The sequence below is a fragment of the Salmo salar genome, chromosome 13 (genome assembly GCF_965601325.2).
Source record: "Salmo salar chromosome 13, fSalSal1, whole genome shotgun sequence".
NCBI lineage: Eukaryota > Metazoa > Chordata > Actinopteri > Salmoniformes > Salmonidae > Salmo > Salmo salar.
Genome location: NC_138303.1, coordinates 54738349 through 54757063, shown reverse-complemented (window position 1 = coordinate 54757063; position 18715 = coordinate 54738349). Strand labels below are relative to the sequence as shown.

The following is an 18715-nucleotide window of genomic DNA, read 5'->3' as shown; positions in this document are numbered from 1 at the left end:
GAGGGATAGAGAATAGAGGGATGAAGAGATGGAGTAGAGGATAACATTGTTTATTACAGGAACTCTTTATTGCATTGTTGCAACTCTCAGTTTGATCACTTCCTAGGATAGTAATATGCCCTGGACTGCCATATTGATTTGATAATTATATATTTGTCAGTGCTGCATTTAGTCCCTCTACATACCGGTACTGTAGTCCCCTGTACTGTGTGTGTGAGTGGGTTGTCAGGGGTATTGGCATGAGCATGTTCCTCCCGGTCTGTTCTTATGGCCTTGCCAGTACCAGGGTCCTTTGGCAGTAGGGTCCTTTGGGATCAGCTTTCTGCCTCCGTCACCAGGGTCAGCAGGGTGGCAGGGTGCTTGTCAGGGCCCATGTGTTTAACTAATGGACACACAAATAGAGACTCCCTTCCCATCCCTCCATGTGACTGTGTCACAACATACACCATGCCATGATGTGACTGAGACAGAAGGAAACAAAGCTATGCCGCTGGTCACTGATCTCAGGTTGTATATAATACCAGGTTGGTGTGAGTGGGTATGATCCTCTGTTGTTAGAGTAGGGTTGCCCACTGATACAGTGTCTTATTGAACCTTCTTGAAGGTTCACATTGCTAAGGAACTAAGGTTCATATTGGTAAGTATTCTTGTAAATTATCTCTGAAAATGTACTACTGCTAGATTTTATGGTATTTTTTCACATCTTAACAGGTATTCCCTTAAAATATTGCATTCATTGGGGAAGGACATAATTTCGTTCAACTTGTTTTAAACTTTAAAAAACGATTTCCTGATTTCACTGAAATAAATTCCTGGTTCCTGCTGTGCAAAAGATTCACAGAATGTTGTTATCATTGAGGCAGGAATTGAATAGGGTTAAAATGATAGAAACAACTAAATAAGTGATTGACAACAATGGGCTTGGGCCAGTATCATGGTGCAGTGATGTACTCACGTGTGTTTATTTGCTTTGACTGCTGTACTTTACGGTATTTGTCCTGAAAGGGTATACTTAAGGTTGTGACGGTCACGAAATTTCGTCAGCCGGTGATTGTCAAGCAAATAATTGTCGGTGTCATGGTAATTGAATGTTAATTAACATAAACAAATTTAGCATCTCCTGGCTTCCACACATAGCCTACAAGCCACTGATGCAGACCTTTGGAACATCTACATTTTAAAAAGTCTAATAAATCCATGTAATATAGCCTACACCTTCACAATAAATCCATTATTTATTTTAGACAGGTCTAAAGAAGCATGATATGAAGAAAATGTTGTCTATTTCAGAAGAACAGAACAGAATAACATACTCTGAGTTGTCCTATGCCAAATGGCTGTTGGCTACACTAGTTCATTTAGCAGACTTCTAAGATTTGCTTAGAATTCCATGGCATTATTTTCTCCAAACGATTTGAGGGAATGTGGCTATTCTGTGTTGAGCGGTTAAATAATAAATAGGTATTCCTATATGCTTAATTTGGAGTTCTTAATGTAACTTTAGTTGTTCTACAAACATTGGGCTATATGTTTAGATTTTTAATACATCGTAAGGCTGCATGATGCAACTCTAATGATGATTTGAAAAAAGTTGCTTGAAAGGCATGAGCTCTGCTTTGTTTTTTTGAGTAGGCTATACATACTTTATCAGTCTCTCATTCAGAATTTGACAAGCACTTGATAATGCCTAGAATTTAACGGCGGAATCCCCATTGTGTGGCCGTAATACACCCTAAAATCTATGCCATTTACGGGCAGTGTGCCCTTCTCCCTGAGTGCTGCTCGCTCCATCACGTGATCAGGTCTTTCTCACAGGCTACAAGTGAAGACAGACACATTGGGGACGCAACTGCATGCATCCTTATCCAATTCCGAGGTACATATTGATGATATTGAACTGTCTACATTTAATTTTCGTCAGCCAACAAGATGAGTAGGCCTAATGAACAGCAAAAGCACTAGGCTATGCCAATCTACTAACCCCCATAGTACAAAAGACGACCTATTCAATTCTGTGCGATAAATAAATATTCCAAACATAGTCTGCGACAGTTGTGGGATGCGATAGGTCCCAAATGAATACAACCACTAGCATCAAAAAAACTTTTTTATGCAATGTGGCTGACACAACAAATCAGAACGTTGAGCTTAAAATGTTGATAAACTATTACGCTATTTCTTAACATTATAAGCGTAGCAATGCACACATGGTAGTAGGCTATAAGCTTGAATGTTTCATTAGCGGAAAACACTATTATCAAAAGTGACCGCAAATGCGATTATGCATGTAATGCTTTTATTATAAAGGTGCATTTTTATGGTGAAAATGATCTTCCCCAAACTTGAAACTCACGCACTGCTTATGTATACCAGTTAGGCTCTACACCCCTTTTAAAGCAGATTAATGTGCTTCATTTTAAGAAATTATTTGGCCACTTTAGTTGTAATACAAACCTTATTAAAACATATAGGCCTATGGGCTAGGCTACATAAGGTGTGTGACTATGATTCGAGAAAGTTAAAAAAAAAAGGCTTTGTTTCTTATGCTGGGCATCATTCACAGGTGATAATATATAATTCACAAGTGATAGGCTAATATTGTCACCTGTATCAAAACAGGGGCAGCGGAAAAAATACATTTTATCTATACACTTAAATAAAGGAGGACGCTTTTCCCCGTGGTTTATTTTCATGACAGTCAGGTAGGCTATACTCCTGTAGTAAATATAATTCATGTGCTTAATATTAGGAAAGTTGAGAAATAAATATAGTAGGTCAAGCCTATAGAAAGCTGAGCCACCTCTTTTTAGTAGAGGCCATCACTCTGTTTTCTCACGCAATTGCATAGCCTATTGAAATGTTGTGCGACATGAGCTCATGGGCCATCATGAAGTGTTTGATTAGATTTTCGGATGCATTTGCATAGATGTCAGAGTGATTAGAAGGACAATAGAGTGCTGAATACCAGGCAGTTAGCAAGTTTGGTAGGCTACTAATGGCCATCAGCAGTATCAGAGCTTGGAGAATCCTAATTACCGTGACTAAACGGTCACGAGGAATTTGACTGCCTTCACGACTCGTGACCGCTGGTGTGGCGGTAATACGGTCACCGCAACAGCATTAGGTATTCCATATTCTGCTTGAAAAGCATTTAGTGCAAGGTGGAAACAATGTCTGTCCAGTTGGTACAGTATCACTGTGCCTTGCCAAGTTGGCAGTGGGCACATTGTTTTATGATGCGTCATGACCGCTGGCAAGGGCAGACATACTCTGGAAACCCACCCAGTCAGATTCTATGATGTCATCATCACGCCACAAGCAGATAAGACCATAGAATTATGTACTGGATCAGATGCCTTTCCTGAGTAAGCAACAGACCGGCAAACATAATACTGAATGAAGTACACAGAATAGACTGTAATAGACTTGACTAAAATAGAAAATATCTTTATTTATTTACATTTAACATTTGAATCATTTAGCAGATGCTCTTATTCAGAGTGACTTACAGTAGTGAGTGCATACATTTTCATACTTGTTTCGTACTTTTTTATCTACTTTTTTATCCATTTGCACCAAAATTAGGTCCCTACATGTACATTATTCAGTACAGACATTATACTTGCCAAGACTGCAGATGTGTTTTATTGACAGTATGTTGATTCATCAACATGGTTCATGTGTGATCTTTCCTTCAAAGTCAGTGACATTGTTGCTATTGCCATTAGTTGAACTGTCATCAAAATTGTTAAAAGGTTTTAAAAACAACTAATGAATGCAACATTTGGACAATGGATGAAGATACTTTTTCAAACTTTTTGAATTATTTATAATCCATCAGATATTGACATAATTATAGCACATAAAAAAAATGTGCTGGCACTGACAAATAATGAATAGAGTTCAGGGATTTTGGTTGGAATTCAGGTATTCATTTTATTGTCAAATTTCACATTTTAGTCATTTAGCAGACGCTCTTATCCAGAGCGACTTACAGTAGTGACTGCATACATTTAATTTCATGCATTTTAATTTTTTTATTTGTACTGGCCCCCCGTGGGAATCAAACCCTGGCATTGCAAACACCATGCTCTACCAACTGAGCCACAGGGAAGCCAACCTTCACCTTTTTTATTAGAATGCACTCATATATAAATTGTCTTACTGTATCAGGTATTTTTTGTATATTTTGTGTTAAAATAAATTGAATTACATGCACCTCATTTGCATAAATATGGTGGCTGTGTTTGCATATATGAACACAGTAACATAAAGGTGTGGGACAGGGCTGCAACCACCAATCACTTGCTCTGTCTACCCTACCTTCACTGTTTAGACTGCCTCATTAATTACTGTTGTCACGTTCTGTTGCATAATTCAACAACTGTGTTAATAGCAGGATAACACGCTTGGCTCTAGATTACACCTATTTAAGCATACTCTACATTGTTTGCAATTTCAGACATAATGTCACTATAAACTGGGTGTTTTTGGAAGTTGCTTTCATTTCAGTGCATCTAATTTGTAAACATTTATTAAATTATAACTTTTTTCAATTCCACAAAAAAATTAACACCCATCAAAATAAAGTGATCTTTCTTCTCTTTCTTGTGATGTAAGTGTCGAGACTGTGTGTTTAATCGCTGACAAAGCTTTAGCGTTCTTATAGATTCAACAGTAGAACAATGTATTCCATTAAGCCCGTTCCAGCCATTACCAGGGTGTGTTTGACAGGTCATTACAAACATTTCCGCGGTCGTAACGTTAACGGGAAAAAACGTCACACATAAGCAAGAGTATGAAAGAGTTGCAGGAGTAAAATGAAAGCAATCAATCCAGCGAGATTTAAGTGACAAGTGGATTTTGCACCCCACAAACACAGGAAATAGGTCGCTGAAAAAGACAGATCCTCAGGTGGGTGGGGCATATGCCTTGCTAATGGCAGGGTATCATCTCTTTCCATCTGTCAATGCAGGTTCTACCTGGAACCAAAAAGGGCTCTCCTATGGGGACAGCCAAAGAACCCATTTGGAACCCTTTTTTCTAAGAGTATAGGGTTGATGATTGTCTTTTTTCCTGTCTTGTGTTAGATATCTTTATGAGCTACCGGGGCCAGTCATTGGAGCAGGCTGCTTATGCTGACTGTGGCTACTTTGAGAGCTCCTCCAGCGGGGCTTTCCCCTCTGTGTCCAGCCCTGTGGTCACCGTTCCACAGCTACATGTCGACACGCAACTAGCTCAGGTACAGTAGCTAAGCACTTTGCTTGACACTTTGGAAACTGTTGTTCTTCCACTGTTAGGGGATGGAAAAGTGATGAAAATGTAAACCATTCACATCAAATTTGGCACATATTGCCTGGACTATGTATTCTTTGTTTTGGATTCCTGTGTTATCATTGCATAGTTTGTTTTACTGTTTACTGTTAAAGTGATAGTTTATAATATAAATTGTACCCAAAATGTTTTAGTCATGATTAATGACAATGAATCTCTCTTCCAGTCCAACCTCTCATCTGACAGCTTGTCTCAGCCCTCTTCATCCAACTCTCTGTCAGGCCCTGGCTACCACAGACAACCCCTGACCTCTGAAATTACCTTCAACCCCACTAACAACCCCAAGTTCAAAGGTCACCAACAACAGGATTACCACAGCGAGTACCATACTCCAAGCATGGTATCAGGGGCCATGCCCTCCTATGGACACCAGACTTACTCCGGCGCCGCCGTCTCCATCGCAACCACCAACATACAACAGCAGCCCGTCTCCCCAGGAGACGGAACCTTTTTGTATCCGCCTCCCTGTCACAAGTACAGTTACCACGCCACCACTGCCAGCTCAGTGACCTCTACCGTCATCACCCACACGGGATCCACTATGGGTGGCAGTATTCTGGGATCGGATCCCCAGGGTCATCACGGGTACTCCACCACGGGAGACATGTACTCCCCAACATCCTGCCTCTCTCAGGTGTACTCGTCCGTGGTTTCGGCCCCGGCCCTCCCCTCTCTCAGTGTACCTCCTCACTGCTTCTCAGCCCCACAGCAGCCGGGTGTGGCGGGTGGTAGAAGGGGGAAGCACAAGCAGAAGACAGCAGTGGGGGTGCAGATGGGGTCCCGTCTGTCCACCCCTCAGACGGCTCCCCCCCAGACCAGCTTCCTGGCAAAACTGCTGTCCTCCAGCACCCAAGAACGTGAGCATATCCATTCACTTATTTTTTCCTTCATCATACTTTCATACTGCAGTGATACACTGATGCATGCACATGCCGTTCCAACACTCTTGGTCTTGTATTCACCATTATCCAATATCACTGTCTTACAGAAACATTACCCAAAACCATTGTACGCTTGTTTTACCTCCGCACAGTTCACTTTTGACCATCTTGTTTTTAGGCAAACCAACACTGGGATTCGATGCAACTTTAGTAGCAACCAAAGGGCACAGGTCAACCTCTCCCAACTCTCCAGTAAGGCCAATATAGTTTATTTAGTTAACACAGGTGTGAGTTTCAAAGACATAATTCAAACCTTTACTGCAGATTACAGTACTTTTAATCAGATAATGTGTTTGGTTCAGCATTCGAGCAGCAGCATGCGTATCGGAGGACTATCTGGATCTCAGCTGCAGCCTGGGTCTCCCTGGCCCTCAGGGATCCCACTTCTTACACCAATTCACTGCCAGACGTCCACTCACAGCCACGCCGGTCTATACGCTAGTACCTCCCACGGATCTGCCGTCTCTGCTCTCCTCACCCAGGGCTCAACACACCCCAACATACCTCTCCTCATCCCCAAGACAGAAAAACTCTCCCCTGTACAGATCTATGGTTCTGAGAGAACTAGTTTAACAGGTAATTAAGGACGAACATAATTTCATGTAAAAATGTTAACATGTCATGTGTGGTTGTAAAGCAAAGAAAGCCATTCGTCTTTGTTTGTTTGTTTGTTTGTTTGTTTTTAGTGAGCTTCTCGGGTCACCCAGGGCAGATGTCCCCAACCAACCTTCTAGAGAGGGACCCCAACACTGAGTCTCCGCACTCCTTACCTGGACATTCCAAAATGGAGTCAAACAAGGTAAGTAAAAACAACTTGACCATTCATTACTCAACACACATCCTATGGAATACCTAAAACTACTGTCTGATAGAAAGACAATGATGAATAAACAAAATACTGAAAGGGAAAGGTAAGTTGTTATTATGTCTTTCCTAAATTGAACTCAAGGTATGGTTATCAGACGACTTATGTGTTTTTTTTACCAATCAAATAAAATAAAATTTTATTTGTAACATTCACCAAATTTAACAGGTAGACCTTACCGTGAAATGCTTACTTACAAACCCTTAACCCACAGTGCAGTTCAAGAAATAGAGTTAAGAAAATATTTGCTAAATAAACTAAAGTAAAAAATAAAATATAAAGTAATACAATAAAATAACAATAACGAGGCTATATACAGGGGGTACCGGTACCGAGTCAATGTGCTGGGGTACAGGTTAGTTAAGGTAATTTGTATATGTAGGTAGGGGTAAAGTGACTATGCATAGATAATAAACAGCGATGTCAATGTGAATAGTCTGGGTGGCCATTTTATTAATTGTTCAGCAGTCTTATGGCTTGGGGATAAGGTTTAGGGATTGGGGATTTTGGGATTTTTTGGGCCTTCCTCTGACACAGCCTAGTATATAGGTCCTGGATGGCAGGAAACTTGGCCCCGGTGATGTACTGGGCCATACGCACTACCCTCTGTAGCGCCTTACGATCTGATGCCGAGCAGTTGCCATACCAGGCGGTGATGCAACTGGTCAAGATGCTCTCAATGGTGCAGCTATAGAATGTTTTGAGAATCTGGGGGCCCATGCCAAATCTTTTCAGTCTCCTGAGGCTGAAAATGTGTTGTTGCAACCTCTTCATGACTGTCTTGGTGTGTTTGGACCATGATAGTTTGTTGGTGATGTGGACACCAAGGAACTTGAAACTCTCGATCCGCTCCACTATAGCCCCGCCGATGTGAATGGGGGCGTGTTCGGCCCTCCTTTTCCTGTAGTCCACGATCAGCTCCTTTGTTTTGCTCACGTTGAGGGAGAGGTTGTTGTCGTGGCACCACACTGGCAGGTCTCTGACCTCCTCCCTATAGGCTGTCTCATCGTTGTCGGTGATCAGGCCTGCTGCTGTTGTGTCGTCAGCAAACTTAATGATGGTGTTGGAGTCGTGCTTGGCCATGGACTCGAGGGTGAACAGGGAGTACACGCGGGATCTAACCACGCACCCCTGAGGGGCCCCCGTGTTGAGGATCAGCGTGGCAGATGTGTTGTTGCCTACCCTTACCACCTGGGGGCAACCCGCCAGGAAGTCCAGGATCCAATTGCTGAGGGAGGTGTTTAGTCCCAGGGCCCTTAGTGCAGTGATGAGCTTTGTGGGCACTATGGTGTTGAACGCTGAGCTGTAGTCAATGAACAGCATTCTTACATAGGTGTTCCTTTTCTCAAGGTGGGAAAGGGCAGTGTGGAGTGCGATTGAGATTGCGTCATCTGTGGATCTGTTGGGGTGGTATGCAAATTGGAGTGGGTCTAGGGTTGCTATGGGGTGGTAGTCATTTTTTCCCCTCTGGTTGCACGTTTTACCTAGAAATGAGGTAAAACGGATTTAATTTTGCCTGCATTAAAGTCCTCGGCCACTAGGATCACTGCTTCTGGATGAGCATTTTCTTGTTCGCTTATGGCCTTATACAGCTCGTTGAGTGCGGTCTTAGTGCCAGCATCGGTTAGTGGTGGTAAATAGATGGCTATGAAAGATATAGATAAACACCCTCTTGGTAGATGGTGTGGTCTACAGTTTATCATGAGGCACTCTACCTCAGGTGAGCAATACCTCAAGACCTCCTTAATATTAGACATCATGCACCAGCTGTCATTGATAAATAGACACACTCCACCACCCCTTGTCTTACCAGCTGTTCTGTCCTGCCGATGCATGGAAAACCCAGCCAACTGTATATTATCTGTGTCGTCGTTCAGCCACGACTCGGTGAAACATAAGATATTACAGTTTTTAATGTCCCGTTGGTAGGATAGTCTTGAGCGGAGATCATCCAGTTTATTTTCAAGTGATTGCACGTTGTTCAGTAGAAAGGATGTGTCTCGACTGTCTGAAGGAGCGGACCAAGATGCAGCGTTTGTGTAGTTCCACATATTTTATTTAATCCGTGAAACGTAATGCAATAACAAAATAAACTTAAAGACAAAACAACAAACCGTGACACAGGAGGAACAAACACACTCACAAAATATAATCACCCACAAAACACAAGTGGGACAAACATCAACTTAAATATGGCCTCCAATTAGAGACAATGACAACCGGCTGCCTCTAATTGGAGGTCATGCCAAACAAAAACCAACCTAGAAATACAAAACTAGAAACTATACATAGAAATACAAAAATGGACAAACACCCCCTGTCACGCCCTGACCTACTCTACCATAGAAAATAACAACTTACTATGGTCAGGACGTGACAGGATGGTAGAGGCGGGTTACCCACTCGCCGACAAATTCTTACAAGGCACCCCTACCTCCGCCCCCTGTATTTCCGTCTTTTCTTCATGCAAATGATGTGGATTTGGGCCTGGTCTTGGAGATGCAGAATATCCTTCGCGTCAGACTCATTAAAGAAAAAATCTTTGTCCAGTTCGAGGTGAGTAATCGCTGTTCTGATATCCAGAAGCTCTTTTCTGTCATAAGAGACGGTAGCAGCTACACTATGTACAAAATAAGTTACAAACAATGACAAAAAACACACAAAATATCACAGTTGGTTAGGAGCCCGTAAAACGGCAGCCCTCCCCTCCGGCGCCATTCTTCATTGCACTCCACCAGTGTTAGAGAGATGAATAGTGTCTGTGTTGAGGAGAATGTCAATAGATAGATGTTGACAATCTCAATTTATAAGCATACAGTTCCTGATTTATGAGGTGTGTGTTTGTTGCAGACAGAGACCAGGAGGATAACTCACATCTCTGCTGAGCAGAAGAGACGTTTCAACATCAAGCTAGGCTTTGATACTCTACACAGTCTCGTCACCACACTAAGCTCTCAGCCAAGTATAAAGGTAGGTACTGCAGTAAGATATCCAAGACTCCGATTTTTCACATTAAAAAGTATTCCAAACAAAAATCTTTGATTGCAAAGTTAAACAAACTATAGTCTTCTATCCACCAGGACTACTTTTAACAATTTCCACAGGAAATTTTACAAAAATAAATGTAAAGTGCAACAGAATGACCCTCAGTTTTTTTTATGTGACCACGTTTTCCAAAAACTCAGTTAAATATCTACTCCGAATTAAGATTCAAAGATGTCTGCAGAAAGAATGGGGTGTCAGCTATGACATGACAACTTGAGTTTGAAAAAATATATTCTGGTTCAGTACAGTACAATACAGTAGATTATACTGTACTCTACTCTAAATTGCTGTACTGTACTAAACTCTATAATATAGTACTGTACTATATTGCACTGACCTATACTCTACTTTCCTTTACTGTACTGTACAGTGCTGTGCTGTCCAAACTTGTGAAACAGACTTCTATTATTGGTTCAGATTTGGACTGATCAAATTTCATCTACTTTTCAACGTCCGGTGTTGGTCGTTGCACAGTGGTTGAGAGGGCTGGTTACAGTAAATGGAAAGAGAGTGGGCTCATGGGTAGTTGTCTGTAAGAGCCGGGAGAGGTGACATTAACTGGAGAGAGAGAGAGAGAGAAGAGAGACTGGGAGAGAGAGGGAGGGGTTCTTCAGACTGTTTTCACACTCTTGCGTTAACTACCATGTTACAGAAAGAGAAAGAAAAGAGTGGAAGAGAAGACAGTAGCAGGTGACCCAACTGTGGTTTGTAACTACTATGATTTCCCATTGCAGGCAATTCAGTTGCAGTCATTCTGTTACTGATTTTGGGTTATTCTGTTACTGATCTGGTAGCAGAATGATGCATTTTAATCACTTAATAAAATCATAAACCAAATTGCTATCAGTAAAAACACTATAGCTAATTGGTCGGTCTACCTTTACTTGTTACTTCCGTGAATTTTCATTATCCTCCATCCTCATGACGGAGAGAAATTAGAAAATATCTTAAATATATGTGGGTTTTTGGTCAAAGACAAATCATTTCTGCAAAACTAACTATAAATGTTGATTTTAGTTGGCAGGGCTCTTTACTTCAGCATTATTGTGTTTTGATGTATTTCTAATACCTTTTAAGACTTTTGCTGCTAGGTGTTTTCTAAGACCCATTTTCCAACTGTTTGACCAGAAATCAATGTCTTTGCTTTTTTACATTTTGTGAGAAAATGTTAGATTTTTTTTATATGCCTTAATTTCTCAAATATATAGACTCTTATCATTCATTTGACACCAACTTTTATGTGCTACTATGAACTTCATATGTTAGTGCTCATGCAGGTTTTTACATGGAAATGCCTACTGCACAACACAAGGCATAGTGGTGCAGAGGATGGGAAGCTGCGATGAGCGGTATTTAGGAACTGTTATCAACACCAATCACCTCAGTTACAGTAACACAAAATGGTTTTAGTAATCATATCCTCCCACTATTCCAAACACACAGCATGAGATTCCGTGTGGTGTTGCCCAGCAGTAACCCCTTTGTTCCATAGAAATAGAACAAGTAAATACATGGAGCATTATGTATCTACATTATTGTCTCTGTGCTCTCTCCCATGTCCCAGATCAGCAAGGCCACAACGCTACATAAGACAGTCGAGTACATCAGTAAGATGCAACAGGAGAGAGCTCAGCTACATGAGGAGGCTCAGAGACTCAGGGACGAAATTCTGCTTCTCAACTCTGCCATCAAGTAAGACCACCATCTTGAAACACATTAAACATAATCTGTGTGCGTGTGTATGTGATCATACCACTTCTCTCCCGATGCAGTGTATGCCAGCAGCAGCTGCCTGCCACTGGTGTGCCCATTACCCGTCAACGCTTCGACCACATGAGGGAGAAGTTCAGAGAGTACGTCCGGGCACAGACACTACAGAACTGGAAGTTTTGGATCGTATCTTTAAACTCAGTGATCGCACAATTAGGAGAAGCATAGATTCAGTGTTAGATCCAGACCTGGGTTGAAATAGTATTTGTTTTCTTTCAAATAATGTAATTTTTCTGGAGTGCCAGGTGGTCTTTTTTTAATAGATGACTCCATTGTTTACATTGCACCAGACAAGATCAGTCAACCGCGCCTACAGTATTTGGAAAAAGCATATGAACAGCCAATCAGAAGTATGGATATGTAAATGTTGTATCATATATTGTAAATAGTGTCATGTGTGTCATAATAATACATGAATCAGGTGCTTTCCTAAACACGAGCTCAGTTCAGCATTATCATAGAGCCCTTGTTTGAGTCCTATAACGGGATGGTGTCCACAGCCAGTGTTGAGGATCTTTGTCGCACCACTCTGTCCTGGCTGGACCAGCACTGCTCTCTGCCTGCCCTCAGACCCAGTGAGTTCAACATCACCAGCTTCAATGACTATCAGTTCGTCATCTAGTCTGTCTGTCTGTTAGCCATCTAGTTTTTGTCTGTCTGTGTGTTTATCTGTCTTCTGTCAGTTAGTCATCAAGTGTTACTCTGTGTGTCTGTCTCATTTTTCTCTTTCTCTCGCTCTTCATCTCGCTCTTACCTGATCCTCTCCTCAGTGGTCCTTAGTTCACTCCGTCTCCTGAGCACCTCCACGTCCATCCTGACAGACCCCAGCCTGGTGCCAGAGCAGGCCACCCAGGCGGTCACCCAGGCTAAGGGCCTCCCCCACCCTCACCTCCCTGGCCAACCCCAGGACCACTGAGAGACCGTAGCCTGCTCCCCAAGCAAGCCACCCAAGTTGTCACCCAGGGCCTCCCCCACCCTACCCATCCCCAGGACCACTCCCCCTCCACGTGGCCCATTAATAGGGAAAACACACAGCCTTTGTGACCCTATGGAACATTATAATACCCTGTAACACAAAAGCCCAGTGACCTTATTAAACATTTTGAATACTGTAGATGGAAAACCAAACGGTGCCAAAGGATCACAGAGCTGAACCCACTTTCATGCTCACATATAGTAGGTATGGTACGGTTTAGTGCCCAAAATAACTATATGATTCTTGGAAGGACCAGAACATTTCTATCCTTTACAAAAGGGATCATGTATATAAGGAGGACTAGAGGTTCAGCATGGAGGGACTTGATACTTAATCCCAGACCAACACCCACCACCTCACCATTTCCTGATGAACCAATGTACTCGAATGAGCACAAAACATTCCAAAGCTATAATCTTAGTTATATTCTTAGCTATAACCTTTCTATAAGGTTACTTCAGATAATGCACTTTTATGGGTGATTTTATAGCACTGAAATAATTTTGAAGTGACCATTTTTGTGTTCTGTTGTCCCAATAAAATTCAAATGAGGGATTGAACGGGGGTGCTATTCAAATCCACATAGGCTACTATATCTGTGAATTAATTCTGTAACTATAATTATATCCTGTAGTTATATCATTTTGAAATGACATATGGTAACACAGCTGCCAAAGGTATTTAACTATTCTGTGCTAATTGTCTATCTCGGGTTATGATTGTATTGTATATTGGAAGTATGGTCATACCCAACAACACACTATCCCCTGCTTAATAAAACTCTGTCTTGAAGGCAAATAGATGAGCCATATGTTTCCTACAGGCACGCTAATATTTCGATATTAATCTGATTATGACAATACTCCGAGTTTGGCATTAGTCATTTTAACGCCTTACTCTGATTATGTTTATTGGAGTAAGGTCATAATCTATGCATAAACCGATTAAAACACGTGGATTTTCAGCTCTTTCAAACTTGTAAACCACACAGATCCTATTACATTTCTTTATATAGGATTCAACATGTATGATGTAAAAACATTAATGGGTAAATCTACAGTTGAAACAATAACAAGGCAGACACCCCGCCTCTGGTTTTGGTAAAAAGCCGAGGGATGGGCCTGGAGAAATGTTACCACTCAAATTCATAGACAGAGCTATGGATGCAAGGACTGACCATCCATGGACTGACCATCCATTTTAAAATTCAAGTTTTAACCATGTTTTGAGGCTATAAAGTATTTGTTTAAATGAACATTGTTTACAAACATTGGAATAATACAAGCTAATATTTTGGGTTATCGTGGGCTATGACAGTTGAATTAAGCTAATGAGGCATTTATAAGTTATTTACTTCAAGAATCAAATGGTATATATTATGAATTTATAAGTCCAAAAATTGATGTAGCAACTGCAGATTGCCCCTTCAATCAGAGTACCTGTGGTGTGTTCTGTGCATGTCCTACCTGTAGGCCTATGTGATACCTGTATATTTAAAATGTTTGGCCAAAGTAAAGCCGCCTCTTCCTCTATGTTGACTACGCACAGACTACACGCAGGGCCCCCCTAGACTGAGTTTGGGAACTCAGTTGAGGTCTCAACTTACTGTTAAGAGTTATAAAAGTATAATACACAATGTGCAATTTCAAAATTGTATTGTGCATCAGCAGTTTTCCACTTCTTATGTCAGTCACTGATAGTCACTCAATTAGCCCATGTCAGCTAAACATTTTTTAGATTGCGGGCTAAGGTATTCTAGCCAGCCATCTAAACTGGTTATTTGGATCTTGGATGCTGATTGGTTGATAGCAGGGAGTTATTCACCACAATACCCGGGTAATGCCGGTTCACAGCTCCATTTAAATTGTGCCAAAGCCCAGCCAGGCCATTCATAAACTTCATCTCCCCTGGGGGAAAAAGCAGCAAGACATTATTTCCCCATGCTTGCATTTGCAACATTGAGGGTTTGTCTAAATCAGGGGTGCTCAAAGTTTTGGTATTGGTGGGCCAAAATATAATCTGAGTGGTAGACCTCAGGCCGAACAAATAGACAATATTTATTTAGAAAAATAAAAGGTAAACAATAGCTTTTTCAAGTCTTTAAACAATAGCTTTTTTGAAAGTAATCATAAAATTACACTTAAAACAATGAAATTGTAGCCATACAACTTTACACCTAACAACACATTCGGATTAACAGTATTAAAGATGTATTACATTTTTATCATTGTAACATAGAAACTGCAACCAAGTTTCTATGTTCATAAGGCTAATAATTTGAATATGTCTAGTGTTTTGGGGGCCCTAATCTAGATCTGGTTGCTCCCCCCCAACCTCGCAGGCAAAACATTTTAGTGTCTCCCCTCAGGGTCGCGGAGAGAAACATGTGAAGCTTTAAAGTTAATGTCCTGCAATTCTACACATTTTGCCATGGTGCGTGGAGAAAATGTTGCCGTTTTAAAGCAGATTTTCTGCAATTCTACACAGATAATATTTTTTAAACTAATTGAGTGAGAGTGACTTGGGTGCCCAGTCAGTAATTCGTCCATGAATACTACAAGATTTAGATAGCTGGCTAGACTAACTTACCTAGCAATCTATAAAATGTTAGCTGACATGGACTAATTGATTGACTGTCAGTGACTGACACAACAAGAGGAAACGTTTTAAGCTTTTTTTTAACTATAAAAATAAAGTCTCCCTGCCTGACAAGGATTGTCCCGACTTTCAAGAGTCTCTGAGCTAATTTCCTGCTATTATACGCATTTTGCCATGAGGCTGAAGGGGGGTCTTTTTTTGCGAACTCTGCTGTGTCATACCAACGTGTCCAGAATAGGATCACTAGACATCCCCGATTTTGGTGGCCTGTCCCAGGCTGGAGCTGTCCCCAGAAATGTCTCCGATCAGCCCTCAGAAAGATAAACTATAAAGTTAAATTGAGGTTGATATTTCTATAATCAAAGCTCTATCCAATTGTCACATCCTGACCATAGTAAGATGTGATTTTCTATGGTAGAGTAGGTCAGGGCGTGACAGGGGGTGTTTTGTGGTTTTCTATGTTTTCTATAATCTATGTTATTAAGTTCTAGTTTTTGTATTTCTATGTTGGCTTGTTTGGGATGATCTCCAATTGGAGGCAGCTGGTCCTCGTTGTCGCTAATTGGAGATCATATTTAAGTAGGGGTTTTTCTTCCTGGGTTTTGTGGGTGATTGTTTGTTCTCCTCAGTGTCATGGTTTGTTGGTTTTTTGTTGTTGTCATTTTTCAGTTTTTTATGTATTGCATGAGTTTCACAGAGTAAATAAAATGTGGAACTACAACCACGCTGCACTTTGGTCTGCTCCTTTGGACAACTGTGACACCAATCAGATTTGCAGTGGTGTAAAGTACTAGTAGTTTTTTGGGGTATCTGTACTTTACAATTTATATTTTTGGACAACTTTTACTTCACTACATTCCTAATGAAAATTATTATTATTTTTACTCCATACATTTTCCCTGACATCTAAAAGTACTCATTACATTTTGAATGCTTAGCAGGACAGGAAAATGGTCCAATTCACGCACTTATCAACAGAACATCCCTGTTCATCCCTACTGCCTCTGATCTGGTGGACTCACTAAACACATGCTTTGTTTGTAAATTATGTCCAATTGTTGGAGATAGCCCCTGGCTATCCCTAAATAAAATGGTGCTTTCTGGTTTGCTTCACATAAGAAATTTGAAATTATTTTTACTTTTACAGTGGTGGAAAAAGTACCCAATTGTCATACTTGAGTAAAAGTAAAGATACTTTGATAGAAAAAGTGAAAGTCAGGAAAATACTACTTGAGTAAAAGGTTAAAAGTTTTAAATATAGCCTACTTACAGTGCCATCTGAAAGTATTCAGACCCCTTGACTTTTCCCACATTTTGTTACGTTACAGCCTAAAAACAATTCCTCAGAAGTCTACAAACAATAGGTATGTCCAAACATTTGTATTAAAAATACAAAACAGAAATACCTTATTTACATACAGTACCAGTCAAATGTTTGGACACGCCTACTCATTCAAGGGTTTTCTTTATTTTTACTATTTTCTACATTGTAGAATAATAGTGAAAACATCAAAACTATGAAATAACACATATGGAATGCATTTCAATTTTACAGGTGTGCCTTGTTAAAAGTTAATTTGTGGAATTTATGTCCTTAATGTGTTTGAGCCAATCAGTGGTGTTGTGACAAGGTAGTGCTGGTATACAGAAGATAGCCCTACTTGGTAAAAGACCAAGCCCATATTATGGCAAGAACAGCTCAAATAAGCAAAGAGAAACGACAGTCCATCATTACTTTAAGACATGAAGGTCAATCAATGCGGAAAATGTCAAGAACTTCCAAATGCAATCGCAAAAACCATCAAGCGCTATGATGAAACTGGCTCTCATGAGGACCGCCACAGGAAAGGAAGACCCAGAGTGACCTCTGCTGCAGAGGATAAGTTAGAGTTACCAGCCCAAATAAATGTGTGAATCAGGCCTTCAAGGTCGAATTGCTGCAAAGAAATCACTACTAAAGGACACCAATAATAAGAGACTTCCTTGGGCCAAGAAACACGAGCAATGGACATTAGACCGGTTGAAATCTGTCCTTTGGTCTGATGAGTCCAAATGTGAGCTTTTTGGTTCCAACCGCCGTGTCTTTGTGAGACGCAGAGTATGTGAACGGATGATCTCTGCATGTGTAGTTCCCAACGTGAAACATGGAGGAGGAGATGTGATGGTGTTAGGGTGCTTTGCTGGTGACACTGTCAGTGATTTATTTATAACTCAAGGCACACTTAACCTGTTGGGGCTACAGGTTAGCAATGAACCGAGTCGGGATTGCTAACAAGGCTGGAAATTCAAAACATCAAAAATCTAATAATTTCAATTTCTCAAACCATCAACTATTTTACACAATTTAAAAGATAAACATCTCCTTAATCTAACCACATTGTTTGATTTTCAAAGAGGCTTTACGGCAAAAGCATAAAGTTAGATTATGTTAGGACAGTACATAGCCACAAAAGTACAAACATCCATTTTCAATTCAAGGTCAGGCGTCACCAAAAGCAGAAACCAGCTAGAATTATGCACTAACCTTTGTCAATCTCCATCAGATGACACTCCTAGGACATTATGTTATACAATACATGCATTTTTTGTTCCATCAAGTTCATATTTATATCCAAAAACAGCATTTTACAGTAGCGTGAAATTCAGATTTTTTTCTTCTCTGAAATGCTTCCGGTGAACATAACAAAATTACTATTCGACAACATTGGTAAATTATAATATTGTCATTCAAAGAATAATATATTATCATCTCGTAATTGCTACCGAATGGCCAGATCTCAAAATAACTTTACTGGGAAATCACATTTTGCAATAAACGGGGTGCTATGCTAAGAACAACAGGCTATGCTATACAGTTAGCATCATCTAAAATCGATAATAACATTGTAAATACCCCCTTACCTTTGATTATCTCCATCAGAAGGCAGGATCCCAGGTCCGGAAGGCATTCCAGGTCCGGAACAAATGTGGTTTCTTTTGACAAAGTTCATAATTTATGTCCAAATAACACCAAGTACTTAGCGTTCATTATGCTCCCACAAAACGTGGTGGGGGCTGGTAAAATCACGCCGAAAAGCTAAAAAAACCTAGTAAATAATCTATTTATGTTCGTTCAAACATGTCAAATGTTGTTTAGCATTAATCTTTTGGTCCATTTTTAACGTTAAACATCAGTAATATTTTCAC

General features: G+C 40.6%; 1 protein-coding gene across 1 annotated transcript in view; it reads left to right on the top strand.

The window, feature by feature from the left end:
- LOC106567405 (carbohydrate-responsive element-binding protein) overlaps window positions 1-16250 on the top strand; it is a 39028-nt gene extending 22778 nt beyond the window's left edge. The window contains exons 8-17 of the mRNA XM_014136600.3: window positions 5091-5242; window positions 5501-6191; window positions 6394-6467; window positions 6578-6851; window positions 6962-7074; window positions 9991-10110; window positions 11750-11877; window positions 11958-12081; window positions 12401-12530; window positions 12726-16250. Of these exons, the coding sequence (XP_013992075.1) occupies window positions 5091-5242; window positions 5501-6191; window positions 6394-6467; window positions 6578-6851; window positions 6962-7074; window positions 9991-10110; window positions 11750-11877; window positions 11958-12081; window positions 12401-12530; window positions 12726-12871 (1952 nt within the window). The 3' untranslated portion in view covers window positions 12872-16250. The remainder of the gene's footprint in view (window positions 1-5090; window positions 5243-5500; window positions 6192-6393; window positions 6468-6577; window positions 6852-6961; window positions 7075-9990; window positions 10111-11749; window positions 11878-11957; window positions 12082-12400; window positions 12531-12725) is intronic.
- The last annotated feature ends 2465 nt before the right edge of the window (window positions 16251-18715 follow it).